This window comes from Electrona antarctica (assembly GCF_951216825.1).
Source record: "Electrona antarctica genome assembly, chromosome: 2".
NCBI lineage: Eukaryota > Metazoa > Chordata > Actinopteri > Myctophiformes > Myctophidae > Electrona > Electrona antarctica.
The window spans coordinates 30735765-30756416 of NC_136807.1; the positions used below are offsets into that span (position 1 = coordinate 30735765).

At 41.9% G+C, this 20652-nt stretch overlaps 3 protein-coding genes across 4 annotated transcripts in view; 2 read left to right on the plus strand and 1 right to left on the minus strand.

The window, feature by feature from the left end:
• LOC306917415 (troponin C, slow skeletal and cardiac muscles) overlaps positions 1-20652 on the plus strand; it is a 368649-nt gene that overhangs the window by 227937 nt on the left and 120060 nt on the right. The window lies entirely within an intron of this gene.
• Positions 1349-11388, plus strand: LOC306936818 (5-aminolevulinate synthase, non-specific, mitochondrial-like). Of its 2 annotated transcripts, none has more exons than XM_079520442.1 (11): positions 1349-1487; positions 3684-3883; positions 4079-4246; positions 5247-5378; positions 5805-6027; positions 6666-6850; positions 7315-7494; positions 8069-8233; positions 8903-9171; positions 10416-10578; positions 11097-11388. In XM_079520442.1, the coding sequence occupies exons 2-11, from the start codon at positions 3694-3696 to the stop codon at positions 11255-11257; spliced, it is 1836 nt and encodes a 611-aa protein (XP_079376568.1). In that variant the 5' UTR covers positions 1349-1487; positions 3684-3693; the 3' UTR covers positions 11258-11388. The 2 variants fall into 2 exon arrangements, with proteins under 2 accessions (XP_079376568.1, XP_079376567.1); XM_079520441.1 differs by lacking the exon at positions 1349-1487 and adding an exon at positions 2916-2996.
• On the minus strand, positions 12765-17175 carry LOC306932847 (peroxisome proliferator-activated receptor gamma-like; the record flags this gene model as incomplete). The annotated part of the gene is made up of 6 exons (XM_079514801.1): positions 12765-13012; positions 13472-13976; positions 14222-14430; positions 15220-15358; positions 16320-16516; positions 17049-17175. The coding sequence occupies 6 exons, from the start codon at positions 17173-17175 to the stop codon at positions 12765-12767; spliced, it is 1425 nt and encodes a 474-aa protein (XP_079370927.1).

Consider the following 20652-nt stretch of genomic DNA (forward strand, 5'->3'; position numbering starts at 1 on the left):
TTATCTCAGGTAATGTAAATTAGAGAACATATGGTTGCAGTTTGTAGCAAAAGCTTGTAAATAAGATAAGAGACCTTTTGGTTGTACTTTTGTGGTTTGTGGAAAAAGCTTGTAAATACCTAAAAACCACCTGTAGCCTACTTTAAAGCGCTCCAACCTTTTTTCTTTTTCCTACCTTGACAGACAATGGGAACTATGCACAAAAAGTTTTGACCTGTAAAACTGTGATAATAATAATAATGCTGATTATGATTCTGATTCTGCTATTTTTTCAGGCCAAGGGACAGCCAAAGGTGAGAGAGATGAAGCAGGGAACCCCACTACATTATATGTGTTCTATATTATTATTATTATTATTTTTAAGGCTTCACTACAACTTGATAATAGACTGTCCCCCAGTAGGGTATAAATTATGCTTCCAATTGAAAACTTATAGCTTTATATGTTTGCCGAAAACAGCCAATCAACAAGCTCTCAACGCATAGGGCACCCCCTATGATAGGGCACCATGTAGGGCACTGCCAGTCTTCTACTGCCAGTTTCGTCCATACTCTATGGTTTCGTCCCCACCCCGTTTCGTCCCAAAAGGTGCCAAGTCTTCCGGGATGACTGGGCACCTCTAGTGCCCACTAGTCTCCCCCCAAAGTGCCCACTTCTCTTAGAAGACTGGAGTGGGCACCTCTAGTGGAAGACTGGGCAGAGGAGTGGGCACCTCCGGTCAGGTGCACAGACTTCCCTAGCGCCCTCCCCTCCCTTATGTTGCGTTCACACGGCGGGGCTAGAGTAACAGTGACACATAAGTTAACACCATGTTGTATTGCGCAACACTCATATCTGTGATGATCCCGTGAATGATGATGTGTCATTGTACTGTACACGAGACTGGCAGGCGTGGCTCTTATGGGCGTGGCAAGCTTGTGCCGCACAAGTATCTAGAACCCATGGCCTGGAGAGACCCCCCCCTAGCCATGTGGACCCTGTTGTAAACAAGTGTTTAGCATGGTTTCGTCCACAAAGTAGCAGTTTTTGTATTGACCTGTGCTTCCTTGAAATATACCCATTCTACATACTGTGAAATACATTTTTCAATCAATCAATCAGTCAATCAATCGATTATCATACTGTACTTTGACTTTGAGGACAAGAATGAACCCTCTGACCTATGGCGTGGGTGGGGCTGCATGCGCATGGGCTGGGCACAGAGTTATATCGGGGGGGTTGCCTGGCAATCAAATATCCAATCACAGCACGAGCCGAGCTTCCCCCCACCCCCGGGCTATGGGCTCTAAACGTGAAACACGCTTCAGTTACGTCATCATCTGCGTCACAACACACCCCGCGCTAGCCATACACCGGCAGACCGACTGTCTGACTCCCATCTGGAAGAAATTTAGTCATTCATTCACTGATCAACATCAGATTCATCATCACTGAAGACTCAAAGATCAATACCTCGGCACAGGCCAGAAGAATTTGGTGGAAAACAGGTCAGCTACTACATTATTTGAGTGTTCTGAGAAGGGATATTATCAGCTATAATATCAGTATATCCGTGGTGAGCTTGCTAACACACACAAGCCCGCCATCTAAACCTATATCATGACTTTGGGTTTATTATGAAGTCATGAAGATTTTTCTGTTAATCCCTCGCCTCACCTAAAGTGTTAATTCTGATCTAAAACTGGGTTTGATTATGATTAATGAATTAAGGTTTTGTTTGATTTCTAACTTTCGAGATTGTATTCAAGGAGTCCTGTCCAGGATAGCAGCCAGCAATACATCAGTTACAGAACATAATGACATTTATTAATAATGTATTATTAATAATTAATAACACGTTTATTTTAGTGCTGATTGGGGTTTACTTTATATGAGGTATGCCTATGTAGGCATATGAGAAATGGGTCCAAAACATTTAAGTATATTGTAGTGCTGGGCTGGCAGGGTGGGGCAATATTATACATTTATATGATATGAGACTATAGACACCATCTGGGATTTTGCATATGTAATATCTTCACTCTTCATATGGCAAAAATGTCGTCTACCTGGTTTTAATCACAAGCTATTCTTGCAAAAACAATAATAATGGAAATTTAGAAAATATTATGTTGCCGTCACAATATAATATTATAGTCACAATATTGATATCGAGGGATTTGGTCAAAAATGTGATATTTGATACAGCCCAGCACTGCAGTAGTATATTGACAATCCATTGATGGCACCGCATGTGTGTGAGTAGTACCATTTATAGCTGTCAGCTGAGTCTCAGCTCAGCTGACTACAGACTGTGACCTTTCTCCCGCCAGGGACAAGAGTAAGGCGTCACTGGAGGTCATCAGGTTGGCCATTTTCTACTAAACACCTTTAGTTTCTAGTTTCTAGAAAGTCACTTACCGGTATTAGTATTCATTTACTGTATATAGGTGTGTGTGTGTGTGTGTGTGTGTGTGTGTGTGTGTGTGTGTGTGTGTGTGTGTGTGTGTGTGTGTGTGTGTGTGTGTGTGTGTGTGTGTGTGTGTGTGTGTGTGTGTGTGTGTGTGTGTGTGTGTGTGTGTGTACGACGTGTGTGCGTGCGCGCGTGCGTGCGTGCGTGCGTGCGTGCGTGCTTGCGTGCGTGTGTGTGCGTACGTGCGTGTGCGGGTGGGTTAAGGATGTTATACCTATATCTGTTCTGTTTCAATAGAAACCAGATGGTTTTGCTTCTTCTTTGTCTTATGAAGTATGGTGGGGTCTGTTTTCCATCTCTTTAGTTGCATGACAGCCCCTCAAGTGGCCTTCCCTATTTCCACTTGTCAAGGACAGCTGACTACACTACAGACACACTCCCTCGGGGAGGCTGCTTTGAACATTTCTCTCTGGTTTCAGTATCCTAGTACTGTATGTTACAGTAGTTCAGTATACATGCCATACGTTAGTTCTGTATATTACTCGGTCATGTTTCGCCAGGTGATGTTCTACTGTACAGTCAAAGTGGAGTGGGGCGTGTTCAGGTAACAGATCAGTTTACAATGGGAGCCAGATGTTTTGTACAAATTAGCTGTATTAATTGTGTCATAATCGAGTTTTAGTTTTTGGTTAAACTGTCTCTGTTGCTAATTCTATATTGATGATATTTACATACTTATGTTTGATTAACTGTTTAACCGAAACTGATTACATTTATTTTGAGGCTTTGTGTTTCTTTTAGATCAGCTTTATTTTTTGAACAATTTTTTAAATAAATCACGGCAGTATATCTATGGCAGATATGCAGATGTGGGACCTGAAACAAATTTTCTTTTAATATACATCGATGATGGGTAATTGTTGTCAAACAAATCATAGTTGTCATAAAGATGTTTTAACTTCAGTCTGGGACATGAACATGAGTCAGTAGACGTGACTCTTTAAATTGCACTGTACATACACCCTGGTTTGTCCTATCATTCAATCATTGTGTAACCCTTTACTGGTTGCATCTGATATGTTTTTGATGAGAAATGTCTACTGTCTACTGGATGAAAACAATATGATATATCTCCACAACTTGTCGACTACTGGCCTTCAAAGACCCTGCACTCATAAATAATGTATCCGCTCATCAGGTTTCGTTGTCAGTCCACTCCAAGCAAGTACATGTCATCTGAAATATCATTCTCAACCCATCCTAAATGAACTCTCCCCTTCTTCTCCTGTAGATCCAGAGCAATGGAAACGGTTATTCGCCGGTGTCCTTTCCTGACATTGGTTCCCAGTGCATTTCTGCAGCTGGCTGGGAAGTCATCGTTGCTGGGATGTGCCCAGAAGTGCCCTGTGATGATGGACCTGGCCTCCAGACCTCTGGCCAGAGCTCTCTCATCTTCAGCCTCTGTGTCCAGAGATCCTCCCAGAGATGAAGGTCAGTTGAAAGGAGGGTCTTTAGTACCTATGAGAATAATTGCAAATGTTTCCTATATTGGCATGCCCAAAACAGATAGTCAGATGTAATAGGTTAGTGTAGTGGTTAACGTGATTATATTGTAATTACAGTGTAGTGTCAAACTTGGTATGGTGAACATATTTTTACTATTGTGTTTATGCCCATGTTCAATAGATCCAAAATGTCCGGCCCATTTGCCCCGTGGCCACCCCTTGCCCACTGTGGGCCAACAGTCAGGCTCCAAATGCCCGTTTCTGGCTGCTGAGATGATGCAGAGCAACACTCGCAGTGTAGTGAGCAGCCAGGAGCTGCAGGAGGACAACCAGAACGCTGTCTGCACAAGTAAGCCACACGCACACATCTAATGCACAACTCAGTATATACACATTTACACTAAAGGACCACAATGTGTTTATAGGACTAGTATCGATACATGTTGAACTTAGATGAAGTAGTCTTGTACTGTATATCGTAGCTGAGTAAAGTTGCGAGGCTGTCTGGCTGGTAGTTGGAAAGTAGCCGTTTGGACCCTCTGTTCACCTAATCCTATATGTCCCTGAGCAACGCACTTAACCCATTAAAACCGGGAAAGCATCTGTGTCATTTTAGATTTTGCTCTAAAAACGGCCATAGCCGTCTTCACAAATGTGATGAGGTCATCACATTTGGGCAAGTGGCTATGGCTGAATTTAGCCCAAGGAGTGTTTTTCGTGCAAAACTAATGCTTGGAATGGATTCAGATTCAGAATCATGAATAACCAATTGACATGTCACATGCTACTTAAAGCATAATTCAAATTTGAAATGTTTGCCTTATATAGGTTTTCAATGGTACCCCAACGTTCAACCATTGAATTTACCATGATCTACATTCTACAATTTATATAATAATCAATGTATATTCAACATTGATTATTTGGATGACCCTAAGGATCATAAAAAACCTTGAACAATTGCTATTGCAATTTCCTTTGGGTCACCCCCTTTTTTTTTTAGCTTAGCCTTAGATTGACTGGCCTTCAGTTACCACAGGACAATCAGTGGCCAGTGGGGTTCATATTGAGAGCTGCCAGCGGACAACATTCTTGATTATTTTTCTGTTTGTCTTTAATGTCATAAAATAGAATATGTAGTATAGGGCTTTATGCTCCTTTTTCCCCTCTATACAAAATCTCTTTCGTCTCCAAAAATAGCACATAAGCTACAATGCGTCAAACCTCTCAATTGTCTCCCCAAAATAGGGATGCCAGGTTTCATGTGGTTATAACCCCAAACAGCATCCATCTCCTGAGTAAATGCAGAAAGTAATTTCCACAACCTTTCCCCCTTTGTTTTATAACAGAGAAAACAGAGGTGGAATCGTCGGTAATGGAGCTGATCGAAGCGGACAAGGTCAACATCAGGACACAGCAAAACCTGCTCAAGCCGGCAGCTCCCAAAGTGTCTCATTCTCTGCTGGACAACCTGCCTCACAGTGAGAACAGAATGCTAACCATAGATCATTGTTATTCATGATGAGCAATATATCCTCTCTGGAAAAGCAACACATGGATATGATGGATGCAGCTATTTTACCAAACAGTCAGCCCAAGCCTACAGTCAGCTCAAGCCTCTGACGCTGTGATACATTGTACGTTTGTAGAACTGAAAAACACCAGTAGGACCACAGCTATCGATTATTTCATCATTCAAAAGGTTTGACGGGAAAACAATGTCAATATATGTTTTATAAGCAATTAAATAGATTAGTCTGATTAACTACTAAAGGCCTATTTTAATTATAATTATAAAGTTGTACAACGATGCACAACGCGATTCAACTCACAATTGCGTACAGCGCTGCACAACGCGTCGCAACTAGTATAAAGCAAGCATCTGTCTCTCCCTGTGTGTGGAGCAGAAGCGGCTACCTTCCAGTACGACAGGTTTTTTGAGAGGAAGCTCGACAGCAAGAAGAAGGATCACACGTACAGGGTGTTTAAAACGGTGAACAGGCGCGCAACGTCGTTCCCCATGGCTGACGACTACTCCCAGTCGCTCCACGCCAAGAGGGACGTGTCCGTGTGGTGCAGCAACGACTACCTGGGCATGAGCCGTCACGCCAGAGTCACCAACAAGATCATGTGAGTGCTTTTGGATTGATTGAATACTTTATTGACAGAAAAAAGCACAGGAACGTACAGTTTCAATACAAGGTCTGCTAAGAGGATTTAAAACCCAAGAAAGCCCACAGTATGGCTTGTTTACATTGGGGTCCTTCATATTCAATTCATCTGAACATTTAATGACATACAGTACTATAAAATGGTTAGAAATCAGAAAACCCTCATGATTTAGAACAGAGATTTAGAACAGTGGTTCTCAAAAATAGCAGATGTACAAGCTCGCAGGGATTTTTGAAAAATCTTGAAAGTGTTTGAAAAAGTTTATCATTTTCAATTATTTTAACACAAATCTTCTCTCTGGGGGTCCCTGCAGGCACAAAGCATTTTCAGATGTGGGTCTGCGGCCAAATATATATCATTTTGGGGGTCCTTGGCACGAAAGCGTTCTGAGAATCATTGGTTTCGAAGGCATTTGTAGAATTGGCTATAATAGGTTAAACGTGGCCACTAATACTATGTACTGTATGTAGTCACCGTTTTTGGTAATTTCTCATAGGTTTTAATGTATGGTTTAAAGGCGGACAGTGTGAACACGGAGGATCTTACTGTGTACACCTGCTGAATATTCTATCCTTTACTTTGTTTTCTTCTTCAAGGGACACGGTACAAAAGCACGGGGCTGGTGCAGGAGGAACGCGCAACATCTCGGGGACAAGCAAGTTCCACGTGGACCTGGAATATGAGCTTGCAGACTTGCACGGCAAAGACGCAGCTCTACTCTTCACTTCCTGCTTTGTGGCCAACGATTCCACATTGTTCACTCTGGCTAAGATGCTTCCAGGTAGGAGATTTATTAGTAATAACTGATAATAATGAATACTAATACTAATAATAATTGTTGTTGTCAATTTATTTGCATATCGTCGCTGCCAGGTGGAAACCTTGTATCTCTAAAATTGTTACTTTTCAGGAAATGGAAAAAATAAGCAATGTATCCAATTTAGTTAATTTAGTCACATTTTCATTGGAGAATATATTTATAAAACCCACAGACAGACTTTACCATGTTACTTTTGCACGACACTGTCATACAGCAAAGTAAAATATACTGTAGGGCATTCATTTATGAAAAGAAAATCATAAAAAGATGAAATATGCCTACTGTATGGCTTCTGTTTGACAGCGACAGTATTCATTTATAGTGTGTTTGCTCAACTGAACTGCTTCATCAACAATTTCCCTGTGAAGGCTCTTTTCTCTGATTGCTCTCAGGATAAACATTTTGTCTGTGTCTTTCTCTGCCAGGTTGTGAAGTCTACTCTGACGCGGGGAACCATGCTTCCATGATACAGGGTATAAGAAACAGCGGAGTCAAGAAGTTCATCTTCCGTCACAATGACGTTGGTCACCTTCGAGAGCTGCTGGAGAAATCGGACCCCTCCACTCCAAAGATTGTGGCCTTTGAGACAGTGCATTCAATGGATGGTATGTCTCCCAAACGTGTTGTTGAAATTAATCTTTCTGTCATACATAGGTCTCTTTCCCATATCATATAGGTAATTCATGAGTATTATCCATTATCTATGACTATTAGCATTTTAAATCCTCACTTAATCAGACTTGTGCCTGTGAAATACTCACATCTGAAGGCGCTAATACACTTATTAACTTACGGTAACCAATATATACTATAGTTGACCAGGGTTCCCCAGGGGTAAATGGCGCTTTACATAGATTACATTCACCCAGTCACACACACATTCGTACACCGATGGCGGGGGAAACCATGCAAGGCACCAACCTGCTCACCAGTAGCAATTAGGGGTTCAGCATCTTGCTCAAGGGCACTTTAACACTAACTCTGGGGGAGCCAGGGATCGTACTGTGAACCTTCCGGTTACCAAGCGGCCATTCTACCCCTGAGCCACTGCCGCCCCAGGGGAATATAATTGGTTCAGTTTCAATTTGGTTTGATGCGCTACCTAGTAATCTAGCTGCACACTCTGTGTAAATAGTTTTTCTTTAATAAGTGTGTTGACACTGTGCTCTTGCCTTGTAGGAGCTGTATGCCCTCTGGAGGAGATGTGTGACCTCGCCCATGAGTTTGGTGCCATCACCTTTGTGGATGAGGTGCATGCTGTGGGTCTGTATGGGCCCAGCGGAGGAGGGATTGGAGACAGGGATGGAGTCATGCACAAGATGGACATCATTTCCGGAACACTCGGTATGTTGGATTCACTCATTAGGAGCGTTCCAACACAGAGACTATGTATCTGTCAAAACAGACTTGAGTAGCCAGTGTGTTTCCCAAACATGGGGTTGGGTCACAGAAGCGTAATTTCTGGATTTCTAGTAAATATCCCGTTGTTTAAAAAATGTGTGAGGGGCACTCTTATAATTATACATCATCACATTTCGGTGCTCAGCCAATCAAATCATCACATTCCGTGGTACATACACACACACACAAAGCTGGGAACCCCTCAAAACAATAATAATAACTTTTCAAAGAAAAGTTTCAAATAATGAAAAATGGACACCAAATTAATAGGACAGGTCATATCGGAGAAAACGGAATTAAATACTGACTGAGTGTTAAGGGTTTGATATAGTTCCTTGCGCGTGGAGTCGCAAACCGAAAATAGCAGATCTACAAGCTCACATCAAGTCACACTGCGTTGCCTTGTAAGCTTGTAGATCTGCTATTTTCGGTGTGCAACACCGGCCTGCAATTATGTAAAAAAATCTGGCTTTAAGTATATGTAAATGACTGTGTGATGCATTCTTAATGAATATATATGGTTGTGGGGTCGTCCTTGTTCTAAACATCCTAGTGGTCCAGGGCTAACACACACACACACACACTCCTAACACAGACTCTTTTCTCCTCCAGGGAAGGCATTTGGCTGCGTGGGCGGCTACATCGCCAGCACCGCCAGCCTAGTGGACGCGGTGCGCTCCTACGCGGCGGGCTTCATCTTCACCACCTCGCTGCCCCCCATGCTGCTGGCCGGGGCCAGAGAGTCCGTCCGGGTCCTGAAGGGCGAGGAGGGCCGCGCCCTGCGCAGGAAGCACCAGCGCAGCGTCAAGCTGCTCCGACAGATGCTGATGGACTCTGGTCTGCCGGTGGTGCACTGCCCCTCCCACATCATCCCTGTGAGGGTAAGAGCACCGGTCTACTTGTCACTTTCTAATTCAATAAGTAGGCCTGGATGGCTGGCGTTGCCGTCTGGGCACCTATAAGCTGCTAATTCCGCCTGACAGCGTGTTTTGCTAGTTCGACTCCCGATCTACTGTATCTATAAATAAAGCAACAAAAAAAAAGGTTTAAATAAAATGTATTACTAAGTAATTACGAATTATTTGTAGTTACCAATTGCTGACGGTAAGAGCACCCTCAAGGAATCCTGAGGGTCCCTGGACCTCACTTTTGAGAACCATTGCTCTAGTCTAGTCTACACCTAGATCCCAGGATCACCCCTGGGATCCCACTCTATGAGGCATATAGGGTTTTAAAGGAGTAGTTCACAATTACACACCTCACAAAGCCTTGAATTTATGGAGATATATTTTAGTTTTTGTCACATTCCTAAGCCAATAATTTGATGACCGATGGAGTATCCGGTAGGAGACCCTTAGTAGACTCCACTAAGTGATTATACATATTTTCTAAATCCTTTCAAAGTCAAAGTGCATGGAAGGTAATAGGTATCAAGTGAATTAAGAGCTATTAAAACACCTGTGCATATACCAGAGGACCTTAATACCCCAGATAAATACCTTCTTAAAATACTGCTAGTGGCAGCAAAAAAAGCAATAACCAAGAAGTGGCTGGATAGAAGCCCGCCTAAGAAAGGAGAGTGGACAGCCATTGTACGAAACATATACGAAATGGAGGAACTTACTTTCATCGTTAGGATATGTACAGAAACGTTTCACAGATACTGGTTGAAATGGATATTATACATGGGAATAGACATTTTGTAAAGGATCTCTGTATGAATGAATAAGAGGTGAACACTGTCATTACCCTGTCATTAATTATGTCATTATTGTATCTGTTGTGCTCATGTTTCTCCCCCCCCCCCCCCCCCCCCCCGTCATTGTTTTTCATTATCTTGTGCATTGGACGAGAAGATTGATTTAATTTAAGTAACAAGGAGAATGGAATACCGATGTATAATTATCATGAACCCTGTAACTGGGAACGAACGGACTAAGAAGATCTGAAACTACTCAAAGAGGGTTCCCTTACTCTCCTGGAACTGTATGACCCGTAACACAAGGAAAGTTAATAATAGAAATGTAACAAATGACTTGTAACAATTACGAAATGTACTGTGATGCCCAACATGACCCACCTGTTTACCAAAAAAATAAAAACACCTGTGCATCTGTTTTGACAGGTGGCCGACGCAGAGAAGAACACAGAGATCTGTGACATCATGATGTCCCGTCACAACATCTACGTCCAAGCCATCAACTACCCCACGGTGGCCAAGGGAGAGGAGCTGCTCCGTATCGCCCCCACGCCACATCACACTCCTCAGATGATGCACTACTTTGTCGGTATGTAATGAACGAATGTTCAGTAAAATCTGAAGATAAATTCAGATTAAAACGGAGTGCAAAATACACTAAGAAAAGGACTTGACAAACCATTTTTAGAAGATTTAATAGATGACACTGATTTTGCTAGCATTAGATTCTCAGGTAGGGCCTACTTGAAATTAGTTTTCCAACTCCAGAAAGGAATTGTATACTGCAGCATTTCTAGGTATGTTTCTGTACTTCTCAAAGTACAGAAAATTAATTGTCAAGTATGGAGAACTTATTTTTAGTCAGATTATAGCGGTGTATAGCTGCAGCAAGGTTTATGTAATTTGTATTGATGGATTTTCATCCATGGTGTCATAATCCCAGTGTTGGAAAAGCTATTCTGAAAAGTCCTTTACTTTGGAAATAGCTACGCTGCTGCTAAACTGATCTTCTTAGCAAGCCACAACATCATACTACAGCATATAAATGAAGCTTCGGAGACTTGTTCGAGTCCTCATTTGCATCCATATTCTTCCGCGTCTCCACAGAGCGACTGGTAAAGACCTGGACAGAGGTTGGTATGGACCTGAGGCCTCATTCGTCGGGAGAATGCAACTTCTGCCAGCAGCCTCTCCACTTTGAGCTGATGAGCGAGAGGGAGATGTCATACTTCAGAGGACTGAGTCACACTACGTCGGGGACAGCTTAATGTCAAACTTTAAACAGCAGACCCGAGCTACATCATGTCTTTCAACATATTTATTATTATTGTACATGTATCAGTCCTATCAATATCCATTAATTATTATGAATCACCAATAAATGTCTGGGGAAGGTGTCTATTAGGTCCAGTGGCTATGCATGTTTTTTTATTATAGAGGGAGGCATGTTACTGAGCATGATACAAACTGGAAAGCCGTAAACTCTGCTTCACAAAAACATTGGCTAAATGACCTTGCCTCTCAGAAGATTATATGACAGGATAGCAGGTGAAGGAAACAGAATTTGGGGCCCTTTCCGATCCAATCCACTTTATTTATCACACATTTTACAACTCAAGGTTTACAAAGTGCTGTAGACAGGTCCAGTGGTTTTCAACCTTTTTCATATTAAAGTCCATATTTGGCATTTGAGCCACATACCATCATTTGATGGGATGTTAATAATTTAACTAAAATCAATCGTTTCTTTTAACACTCAATAGTTGGGTCCATTTGGTTACCAACTCTCCATCATTTAGCTGGGGACCACCTAGAACCCCTGGACCAGGTGCTCAGACCACTGTGGTTGAGATTGAGAACCAACCATACTCCAGTCCAGTGTGTGGTCCTTTTGATACATTTTAGACGATTCTTGTATTTCTCCACAAGGGGGCATACTAGGGCTCCCTTTGGGCTCCTTTTGGTGACAAAAAAACAACACTCCCCCGCCCCTCTGGAGAGTGGAATGGATTGCTCATTGCTGCATCCTCTTCACGTTTATAGTCGAGTGGATACACCTGCTCTTTATAAGCCCCTTCGTCTACTCAGCTTCTTCAGTTCACAGTCACATAATGTTTTTGGTAAAGGTTGCCTTCCTAACTCCCTAGTCCCTACATGTGCTAGCCCTGAAACATGACTGTCAAATACATAATCGTGAAGTACGAGCGTCATGTGAAGTTGTGAACCATGGCTGTGGCAGTTTGGCTTATATTATAGTTACAGCTATAGCCTCGGTACCCATCCCAGGCTTTTATTTTCGTCGCATTCGGCTGTGATTTCTGTGGGGCGGGCAGAAAATAAAATAGGATAATTTCAAGCACTGTATGTCTGTATCTACTCTGACAAAGTAAAGGCATGTTGTTGTTGTCGTCGTGTTTGAGTCGGATAATCGGATTGCATAACTAGTAACTACTGACGCAGAAAGCTCATACAATCAATCACCACCAGATGGCAACTATATACACCATATTTTTGTCATAACGTTGTCTTTATTATTTAGTGGGAATAAAGTAACCATGTGAAATTATTTGAATGTAATAGACATTGTAATGTGACATAGGTCTACTGACATTACTGAACAATGGTAATTATGTGCAGGCCTATATTTGACATAGGCCTATCACACAAAAGAGGAAAACTCTGCCAAAAATATAATTTCCATATAAATATTATAATTTCTGAAGAAGCATCAGTTGCCATATAGATTTGAGGTTCTCTTGCCCATCCCGCCTTATATTAATACAAGTCGCTCATGATCTCCTTGAGCAGGGGATGCACGCACTGTTCCTGCTCGGTTTTCTTCAGGAGGTGGATGAGGCTGACTTGGTGCGCCACCAGGGGGCGCAGGTCAGTCACCTTCTGCAGCAGCTTTGCAAACAGCTGTGGAGAGTCTGGGTGCAAGGTCTTGAGCTGCAGCTCCAGGGCCTGTAGCACCATGGCCTGCAGCTCCTCAATGGGCTTCACGTTCACCAGGCCAGGCCGGTCTGCACGGCACCATGCAGGGGGGGAAACAGGAGCATCTGTTAGTACCATCTGCAAACATTATTTCTGTTTTCTATCTCTGTCCTTCATCCCTTTGCGGAAAACTACACATTATATGAGCTTTTCACATTTCACCCATTTTTTTGCTTTTTTTTTCTTTCACCTGTAAACCTGTGGTGGTATAACAATAAAGTTGAAGATTCTATTCAATGTATCATGTTGAACATGTTTGTTCAACTGGTCCAACCTGAGGCCTGGCTCAGCCCGACTAATTAGCATATACATTTTAGGCCCGACCCGGCCCTAAAACATCTGGTCGGTCGGGTTTGGGCAGAATCTGAGAATTCTACTGGCAAATATGTGTAATACCAGTTATTATGCATCACATTTGTCAGTCCATGGTGTGAGAATTGACGGACTCTTGGAGTGATGTACAAATAGGCCTATCGATAAATACTGACCTCCACTGAGCAATAAGACCGCCAGAAAGAGGGCCATGTCACAGTCATCGAGCTCCAGCATGTTAAACTTCACTGAAAACTCAAACTTGGGCTCCATCATCTCACAAAACGGTCTCCGCAAGCTCTTGAAGAACTCTCGGGTCATGAAGATCTGCCCGTAGGCGAAGAGCGTGCCATCTTTGTTCATGAGCGGCGCCAGCATGATCATGATGATCTCGATGGCACTGTGCTTCAGCAGGGTCACCTGGTCGTTTATGTCCAGTTCCGTCCATCCCGGGATGCTTTTGGCAAACTCTGTGATCTCGCGCACGTTTTCGGCCTGGCGGATCTGAATCCTGTGGAAGAACGAGAGTTCCACCTCTCCTAGAGGCTCCTGGGAGGAGGGGTTGGCGAAGGTCGGAGCAGGGCACAGCTCAGGTATCTGTTGGTCCAGCGCTGGCAGCTGTCGGCAGTTTATAAAATATTGACCGGCCATCAGGCTCTTCATGTCATGGATTACAAATGGCTGGAAGGACAGGGACAGCATGTTAGACACTTGGACCCTAGTGTCCCTATTCTGGGGGAAACATTCAACGAAAACAGCAGGACTTAGCTGGTAGTTCTGCTTATTTCTCTCAAAAATATCCAATTATTGGTGAAATTGTTATTACATTTTCAGAAAATAATTAAGCATACCTATACCATCCACATAAAATTTGTAAAACTGAGCATCTGCGTACAATGTGAGACAATGTTCAGTTCCTTCCTTACCGTGCATCCATGGGACCTCCCAGCCAGTATGGTCTGAGCCTTGCTACTGGTCAGTGGGAAGGTTTTGTGGTAGGCCGTGACCAGCAGCCTGGCCAGAGCCCTGAGGGGCCGCAGGTCAGCCACACACTCTGGCATGCTGGGGTCCACATCCAAGTAATCAGATAGCAGCTTTTCCCTTTCCACTTGTGGCATGCGACCAAAACGGATGGCTGTGAATAAAGTAAGGAACACATGCTGGGTCATGTTTAACGGCGATTCCCAACCTGTGGGCTGGGGCAAGTGGGCCCCCAAATAACTGGCAAAACACTAATATGTTATTGATAATGAATATGCAAACATGTTGCTGCTGTGTAAAGTGGTCAGATGGCTGCATGGGCCACACATGCGTTGAGACTTTCAAGTGGGCCCTGATCCAGAAAAGGTTGGGAACCACTATCAATTACTGGAATCAACACACTCATAATAAGGCCATATAGATTTGAAGGTTGCTAAACCCTAGTTAATCTTGAACTGTAATCAGGTTCATACTGTGGCTATATAACCATGGAAGACTACATGCAGTGCAGGCTGATTACATAACGCTAACTGAACAAAGAACAAACATAAATTCTCCTACTGGTATCAGTACACCAGATCGGAGTACATATGGACCTTCAGGAATTATTGATAGAAATGGTAAAATCACTTATTAGAAGAGATTAATCACACTTGGAAAGAGAGCAGGCCTACTGTATGTAGTATGTACAGTATCTGTTATGCAACAGTGAAAATAGTCAGTCTATGAAAAGACTAGTAATAGTCAGTCTAGTGAAAACAGTCTCTGCCTAGACTTCTGTGCTGCGGCTGTCAGCAATCCACCCATTGCAAAGAGCAAAGATCAAGTGTGCAAGATCAGATAACATAAGATCAGATAAGCCTTTATTGATCCCTAGGGGGAAATCTGGAGTGTTAAATGCACAAAACAAATATCACTAATAATAATAGTGTGCCATCATTACCGTCATGCGACATTCCCACGAGGAGGCATTTCTGAAAGCGGCAGTACTGACATTTGTTTCGACTCTTTCTGTGAACGCGGCAGTGAAGATTACAACGCTCATACACAAGTTTTAACCGTACAGTCCTGCGGAAGAAACCCTGGGGGAACAGAGAGGAAACAGAAAACAGGCATTCATAAGTTGTTGTTCTTTTTCCATTATACATACATTTTCTAAAATGTTTTTGTTAAATCTTGTTGGTCAAAATGAAGTCTATGTATATCCAACAGCAGGTGAGAAATCTGTAATATTGTATTTCTGTTGTTTTTGGAACTGTCTGCTAAAGCAACTAACTTCACCTCTCATGCAAGTAATTGACAATATTTAAAGTCACAACACCAACTTTAATGAGGCAATATTGCTTTTTTTCCCTTAATTTCCTGAAATGAAAAATGAACATTTTGGAGTTAGGTGGTTTCTTCCCGACAGCAGAGATATGCATGGGAAAGTGTCTTGTACTATTTTATGTTGTATTATGTATTACAATGTGGTGTTGAGTTTTTGTAAACGCAAGGAATTTGCCCCTGGGGGCAATAAAGTCATCATCATTACATAACACCATACAGTCCTCCAGTACCAGGTTGAGGTATTTTTTCTTTACTGGAGTATTTCCAATTTTCAGTACTTTTACTTCTACTACATCTCAGAGGCAAATATTATACATTTACTCCGCTACAATTATTTGAAAACTTTAGTTACCTTGTAGATTTTGATTATTATTACAGCTCATACATTAACCACTTCAGTCCTATATTTCGAAACAGCTGACCCACAAGCTCACCATGCCTCAGGATGTGACGCAATCATACATTGTGAGCTTGCAGATCTGCTATTGTCAAGCGATTGTTATACATTTACATTTGAAAACTTGTGAAACGGGACATGCTGCGTAATGAGTACTTTCCACTTTTGGTACTTTAAGCACATTTTGAAACTTAAATTGTACTTTTACTCAGGTCAAATTTTAATAGCCATAGTATTTCTACATTGCAGTATTGATACTATTACTTAAAGTGGAAAATGTGAGTATACTTTTCCCAGTACGCTGTCCAGTTATGTACCTTGCAGCCTTCACATGCGTGGACGCCATAGTGGAAGCCAGAGGCCTTGTCCCCGCACACCCTGCAGTCGATGTTGATCAGCGAGTTGCCCAGGTCTGCTGGGATGATGGGGGTCTTTAACCCAGGGTGGGCTGTGCTCTGACAGAGACCACTGTCCTGGTACGGTGGTGGTGACTGAGGCTCCTGTTTCACTGTACCTGAGCAAACAATTAATTCACGTGGTTTTCACTGTGCACATGATTTGTCCCCAGATGACAGTGAATTGACAATTTAAGGACTTTTAACATATTTTTAATAACTAAAAAAGAAAAAAAAACACCACTGCATCAATTCCAAAGTAATGGTCGAAATGATAAAAAAAAGGTAGCTTGTAGATCAACTATTTTCACAATATTTATCTGTGGAACCGAGTCAAACTAAATATACAGTCAAGTACAAGTACAAGTCCTCGTCAGGGTGGGGGATCCCCAGTTCAAATATGATTATTGAAAAGGTTGAGAACCAAGGATTTAATTGACTGGGGCCCCCAGGAGTCCAACCATGGCCCCCTCAATGTTTTCCCTCTTCACCAAATCTCTTTGCAGGAAAATTGCAGATCTATAAGTAGATCTGCTATTTTCGCTTAAATAGTTTGCGGCAGAAACGGGGCGCAATAGTCACATTGTCACAGAACAAACAGACAAATTGATCATGGAGGAATGTTTACAGTAAACTCACTGTAAAACTGACTCGAGGTGTAATACGGGTCACTGTACGTGGACATTCTTCCCATGGTGGGGTCGTTGCCGTGGCTGGGCGGCAGATAGGAGGCGTATGGGTACTCGAAGGGGAACTCCGTGGCAGACTGGGGCGCCATCATGTCAAACGAGTTGAATCCCGCATTATTCGTCCTCGTCACATCATATGGGCTAAACCCAAAACCCACTGACCAAGCTTGTCGCTGCTGAGTGTCCACCATTTCTACAGGGAGCACAACAGAACTGATGATCCTGCGAAACAGACTGAGAGCACTTTGCGAAATCATGCATGTGTAAATAGGCCTACAGATAAAGTATTTAGAAAAAGTATTGCGTGCGTGGTCCAAGGGTCAGCATATGGCACCATCACCAATAGCTATAGCCACTTGAAGGGTATTTCACTTCTGGGGTCATTTTAATGTCTACTCTGCTTTTGCGTGCACCCCAGACAGTTTGTACGTTTCTTGATTCAATATTAATTTTTATCAGACACGCTCCCCTCCCATAAGCCCTTCAAACTCCATTTAAACCATGTCAGACATAACACTGCTTCCGGTGACTGCTATTGTCCTTCTAGTGCTTGAGGGGGCTGTGTGTTTTCATTACTTTTTAATGTTTTAAATATACATATATAATTTCATGAAAGCAACTAATTGAAACAACATTGCCCCTCACCCATTATAACATCACCAGAAGCAGGGGTGTGTGTTTAAAATGAAGTTTGAAGTTCAATGGGCTTATACAGAAGAGGAGGGGGGGTGATGAAATTAATTATCTAAATTTTGAATCAAGCAACTTAAACAAAATGTATGGGGTGCACACAAAAACCAGAGCAGATGTTAAATTGACAGCAGAAGTGTTTGAAAGGGAAATACCCCTTTAAGGGCACAGTCACACAGCACTTTTATTCTACCTATATGAGGGCAGATTCTGCCAATGCAGAAATTACAGAAATCTGCAAATGCCAGCAAACCACTCAATTCCCATTGAAATGCAGTGACAGAATCCGCCTTCATAGGTCAAATAAAAGTGTGGTGTGACTGTGTCCTATGTAATTAGAAACTATATATACATTTTAGGCCACAGTCTTTCTCATGTGCAGAAGGCAACATTTTACTCATCCTGGTGAACTAGGTAAGGACACTGATGATTATGTAAAATCTAATTTCTACGTCATAATAATACTTACATGGAGACAGTGAACTGATTTCACTCTGATTTACTTTTACCAGTTGATTAATATACAATTATTGTTTAAGTATTATTATAAATGTGTTTAAGGAAATTAATTAATGGTCAAAAACCAATACATTGATGAAATGATCTCCAATTCATACTGTAGATGCCACACTTTCGGAAGGTAAAAGGACAGTTATTATGGAGCAGAGAATGTTACGTAGACATCACTAGAATTGCATTTTTATGTAGTCATAGCACTTTATAGTATATATGTATAGTATAGTATACATAGTTTATATGTATAGTTTCATTATATAGATATTTCACTGTTACGTTCTTAGCTTACGCATGTTTCATGATAACTACTTATGTATGTGATGTATTGCCATGCTTTTTGTTCTTGCTTAATGTAAGTCGCTCTGCTAAATGCCTAAATTGTAATTGTAATTGTAATAATGAATAGAAAACACAAATTGGACTACCAATTTACGATAACCATTCTTTAATTATTAACATTTCTGGTGTAGCCATTCAAGATCACAAACCTTAGTCGGGAACCAAATGTCCAAGGAAGTTTCTGTTGTTTTTCTTCAGCAAATATTCCCCCTTAAATATATAATTTGTTGTTAGGAATCAAAAACCATTAATATTTGTTCATATGGCCCCCATTTGAGTGATACAGGCAATCATCAAAGTTACGTTCTTCCTTGTAAAGAATCAGAACCGCAGAAGGCCCTCCCTCTCACCTCATACGTTGGACTTTGGAGTCACAAGAGGAAACCCAGTGTCAGTCCTCTCAGGAATGTACAGTTTATTGGCTGAAGGCAGGAATATATCATCTTTTAAAATGCTGTAGCTGCTGTCCGTGCAGGGAATCTTATGTAAATGTTACAAAATATTCTATTCGCAACTGAGAGCCTTTGGGCTATTTATTGTGCAGAGTCAAACAAGAGAGGATTTTGTTTGTATTACTGAAAAGACCACCCAAGTGAAATACATCATGCATATCATGCCATAACACCCAAATATCAAGAAGACAAAGCAACCAAGCTACAACCAAATAACAAATGCAAAAATGATATTTGGTTCCCTAGTGCAGAACATTGTATAGCCTAGGTTTATGTACTGTAAGTTGTAAGCTTTCCATGCTGTTGTTCCATGCTGACTTGATCACTCAACTTTATATATCAGCCAGCTTAAATGTAAATATTTAAGTCAAGAATACATAAAACATTATCTGAATGAACACTGATATCACAATCTACTACAACATAGTAAAGGTAAGTAAAGTATGTGTATAGTTTTCTATGTAGCCTACATAAGAAAACATGAAGATGAAAAAGTGTTTGCTGAAATAATTTGCGAAACTAAAGCATGTGTGGGTCAAGATGACTAGTCAGAGAACAGACTTGCAAAAGACTTCCTTAAGTTGCGAATGGTTTCAGCGTTCACCGCATCCTCAGTGGCCGTACGAAAGAAGGACACATCCCTTAGTGCAAAGGTACTGCTCAGGGACTGGGATTTACTGAAAGACAAAAGAAAGGGTAAAATGTCAAAACTATTGACATGAGACAAAATAGCCTCACAAATGTTCGTGTGGGCAATAGGTATACTAACTGTATATTCAAGTATAAATATCTGGACTTTAATACTCTAATATTAATTTGAGCATACAGTACCAACAGCTGAAACCATTGTCCTCACCTCAGTGATGGATGTGCCTGTTTCTCCTGCTGTTCAGTGCTCTGAGGCGGTACCTCCCGGTGATGCTGGGCAGCTGGCTCCAGCTCAGTGGACCCAGGTTGTTGTACAGGAGGTTGTCTCTGAAGAACCCGCTTGGCAGGTGGAGCCAGGGCCGGGCGGCGAACCTCCATGTCCTCTGACTGGCACCGGGACCGCCGTGTTGCCGGGTCGAGCCCTGGGCATGTGTCCTCTGTGGGAACTTTGGTAGTCAACTTTGGAGCGGGCCTTTGTGAAAGTAATCCCTGGGATTCCAATGACCCCCCTAATTTCAGTACAAGAAACACTTAATGATAGATATCAAGGCAGCTTTACTAGGCAGGACGGAGAATCATGACTTTAGATTTAATGTCGGTAGATTCATAAATATCAAGGTTATATTTTACTCACAGTTCACTGGTTTATTCCTCAACGGAAATGACAATACAGGACTGCTGTCCGACAGTAACACCATGTAGGGGTAGACGCAACAACATAGAAAACACAAAAGCAAAGATACAATACTGCTATTCCTCCATGCATTAGAAGCCATGAAATGTGGTTGAGCAATCATGCGATTAATTTTGATAAAAGCGTCATGACCAGCCATAACCTTGTCAGTTTCCCTTCCTTTTACTAAAAGGTAAATACTTCTTAAATTCTGATTTCTTCTGTGTTTTTCATTTTCTTTGGTTCTT

Excerpts from the sequence above, each read along its gene's own strand:
- LOC306936818 (XM_079520441.1), top strand. The coding sequence starts at position 2,941 with ATGTTTCGCCAGGTGATGTTCTACTGTACAGTCAAAGTGGAGTGGGGC. Across the intron at positions 2,997-3,683 it reads GTGGAGTGGGGCGTGTTCAG|ATCCAGAGCAATGGAAACGG; the intron begins GTAACAGATCAG and ends CTTCTCCTGTAG. Across the intron at positions 9,172-10,415 it reads CCCACATCATCCCTGTGAGG|GTGGCCGACGCAGAGAAGAA; the intron begins GTAAGAGCACCG and ends CTGTTTTGACAG.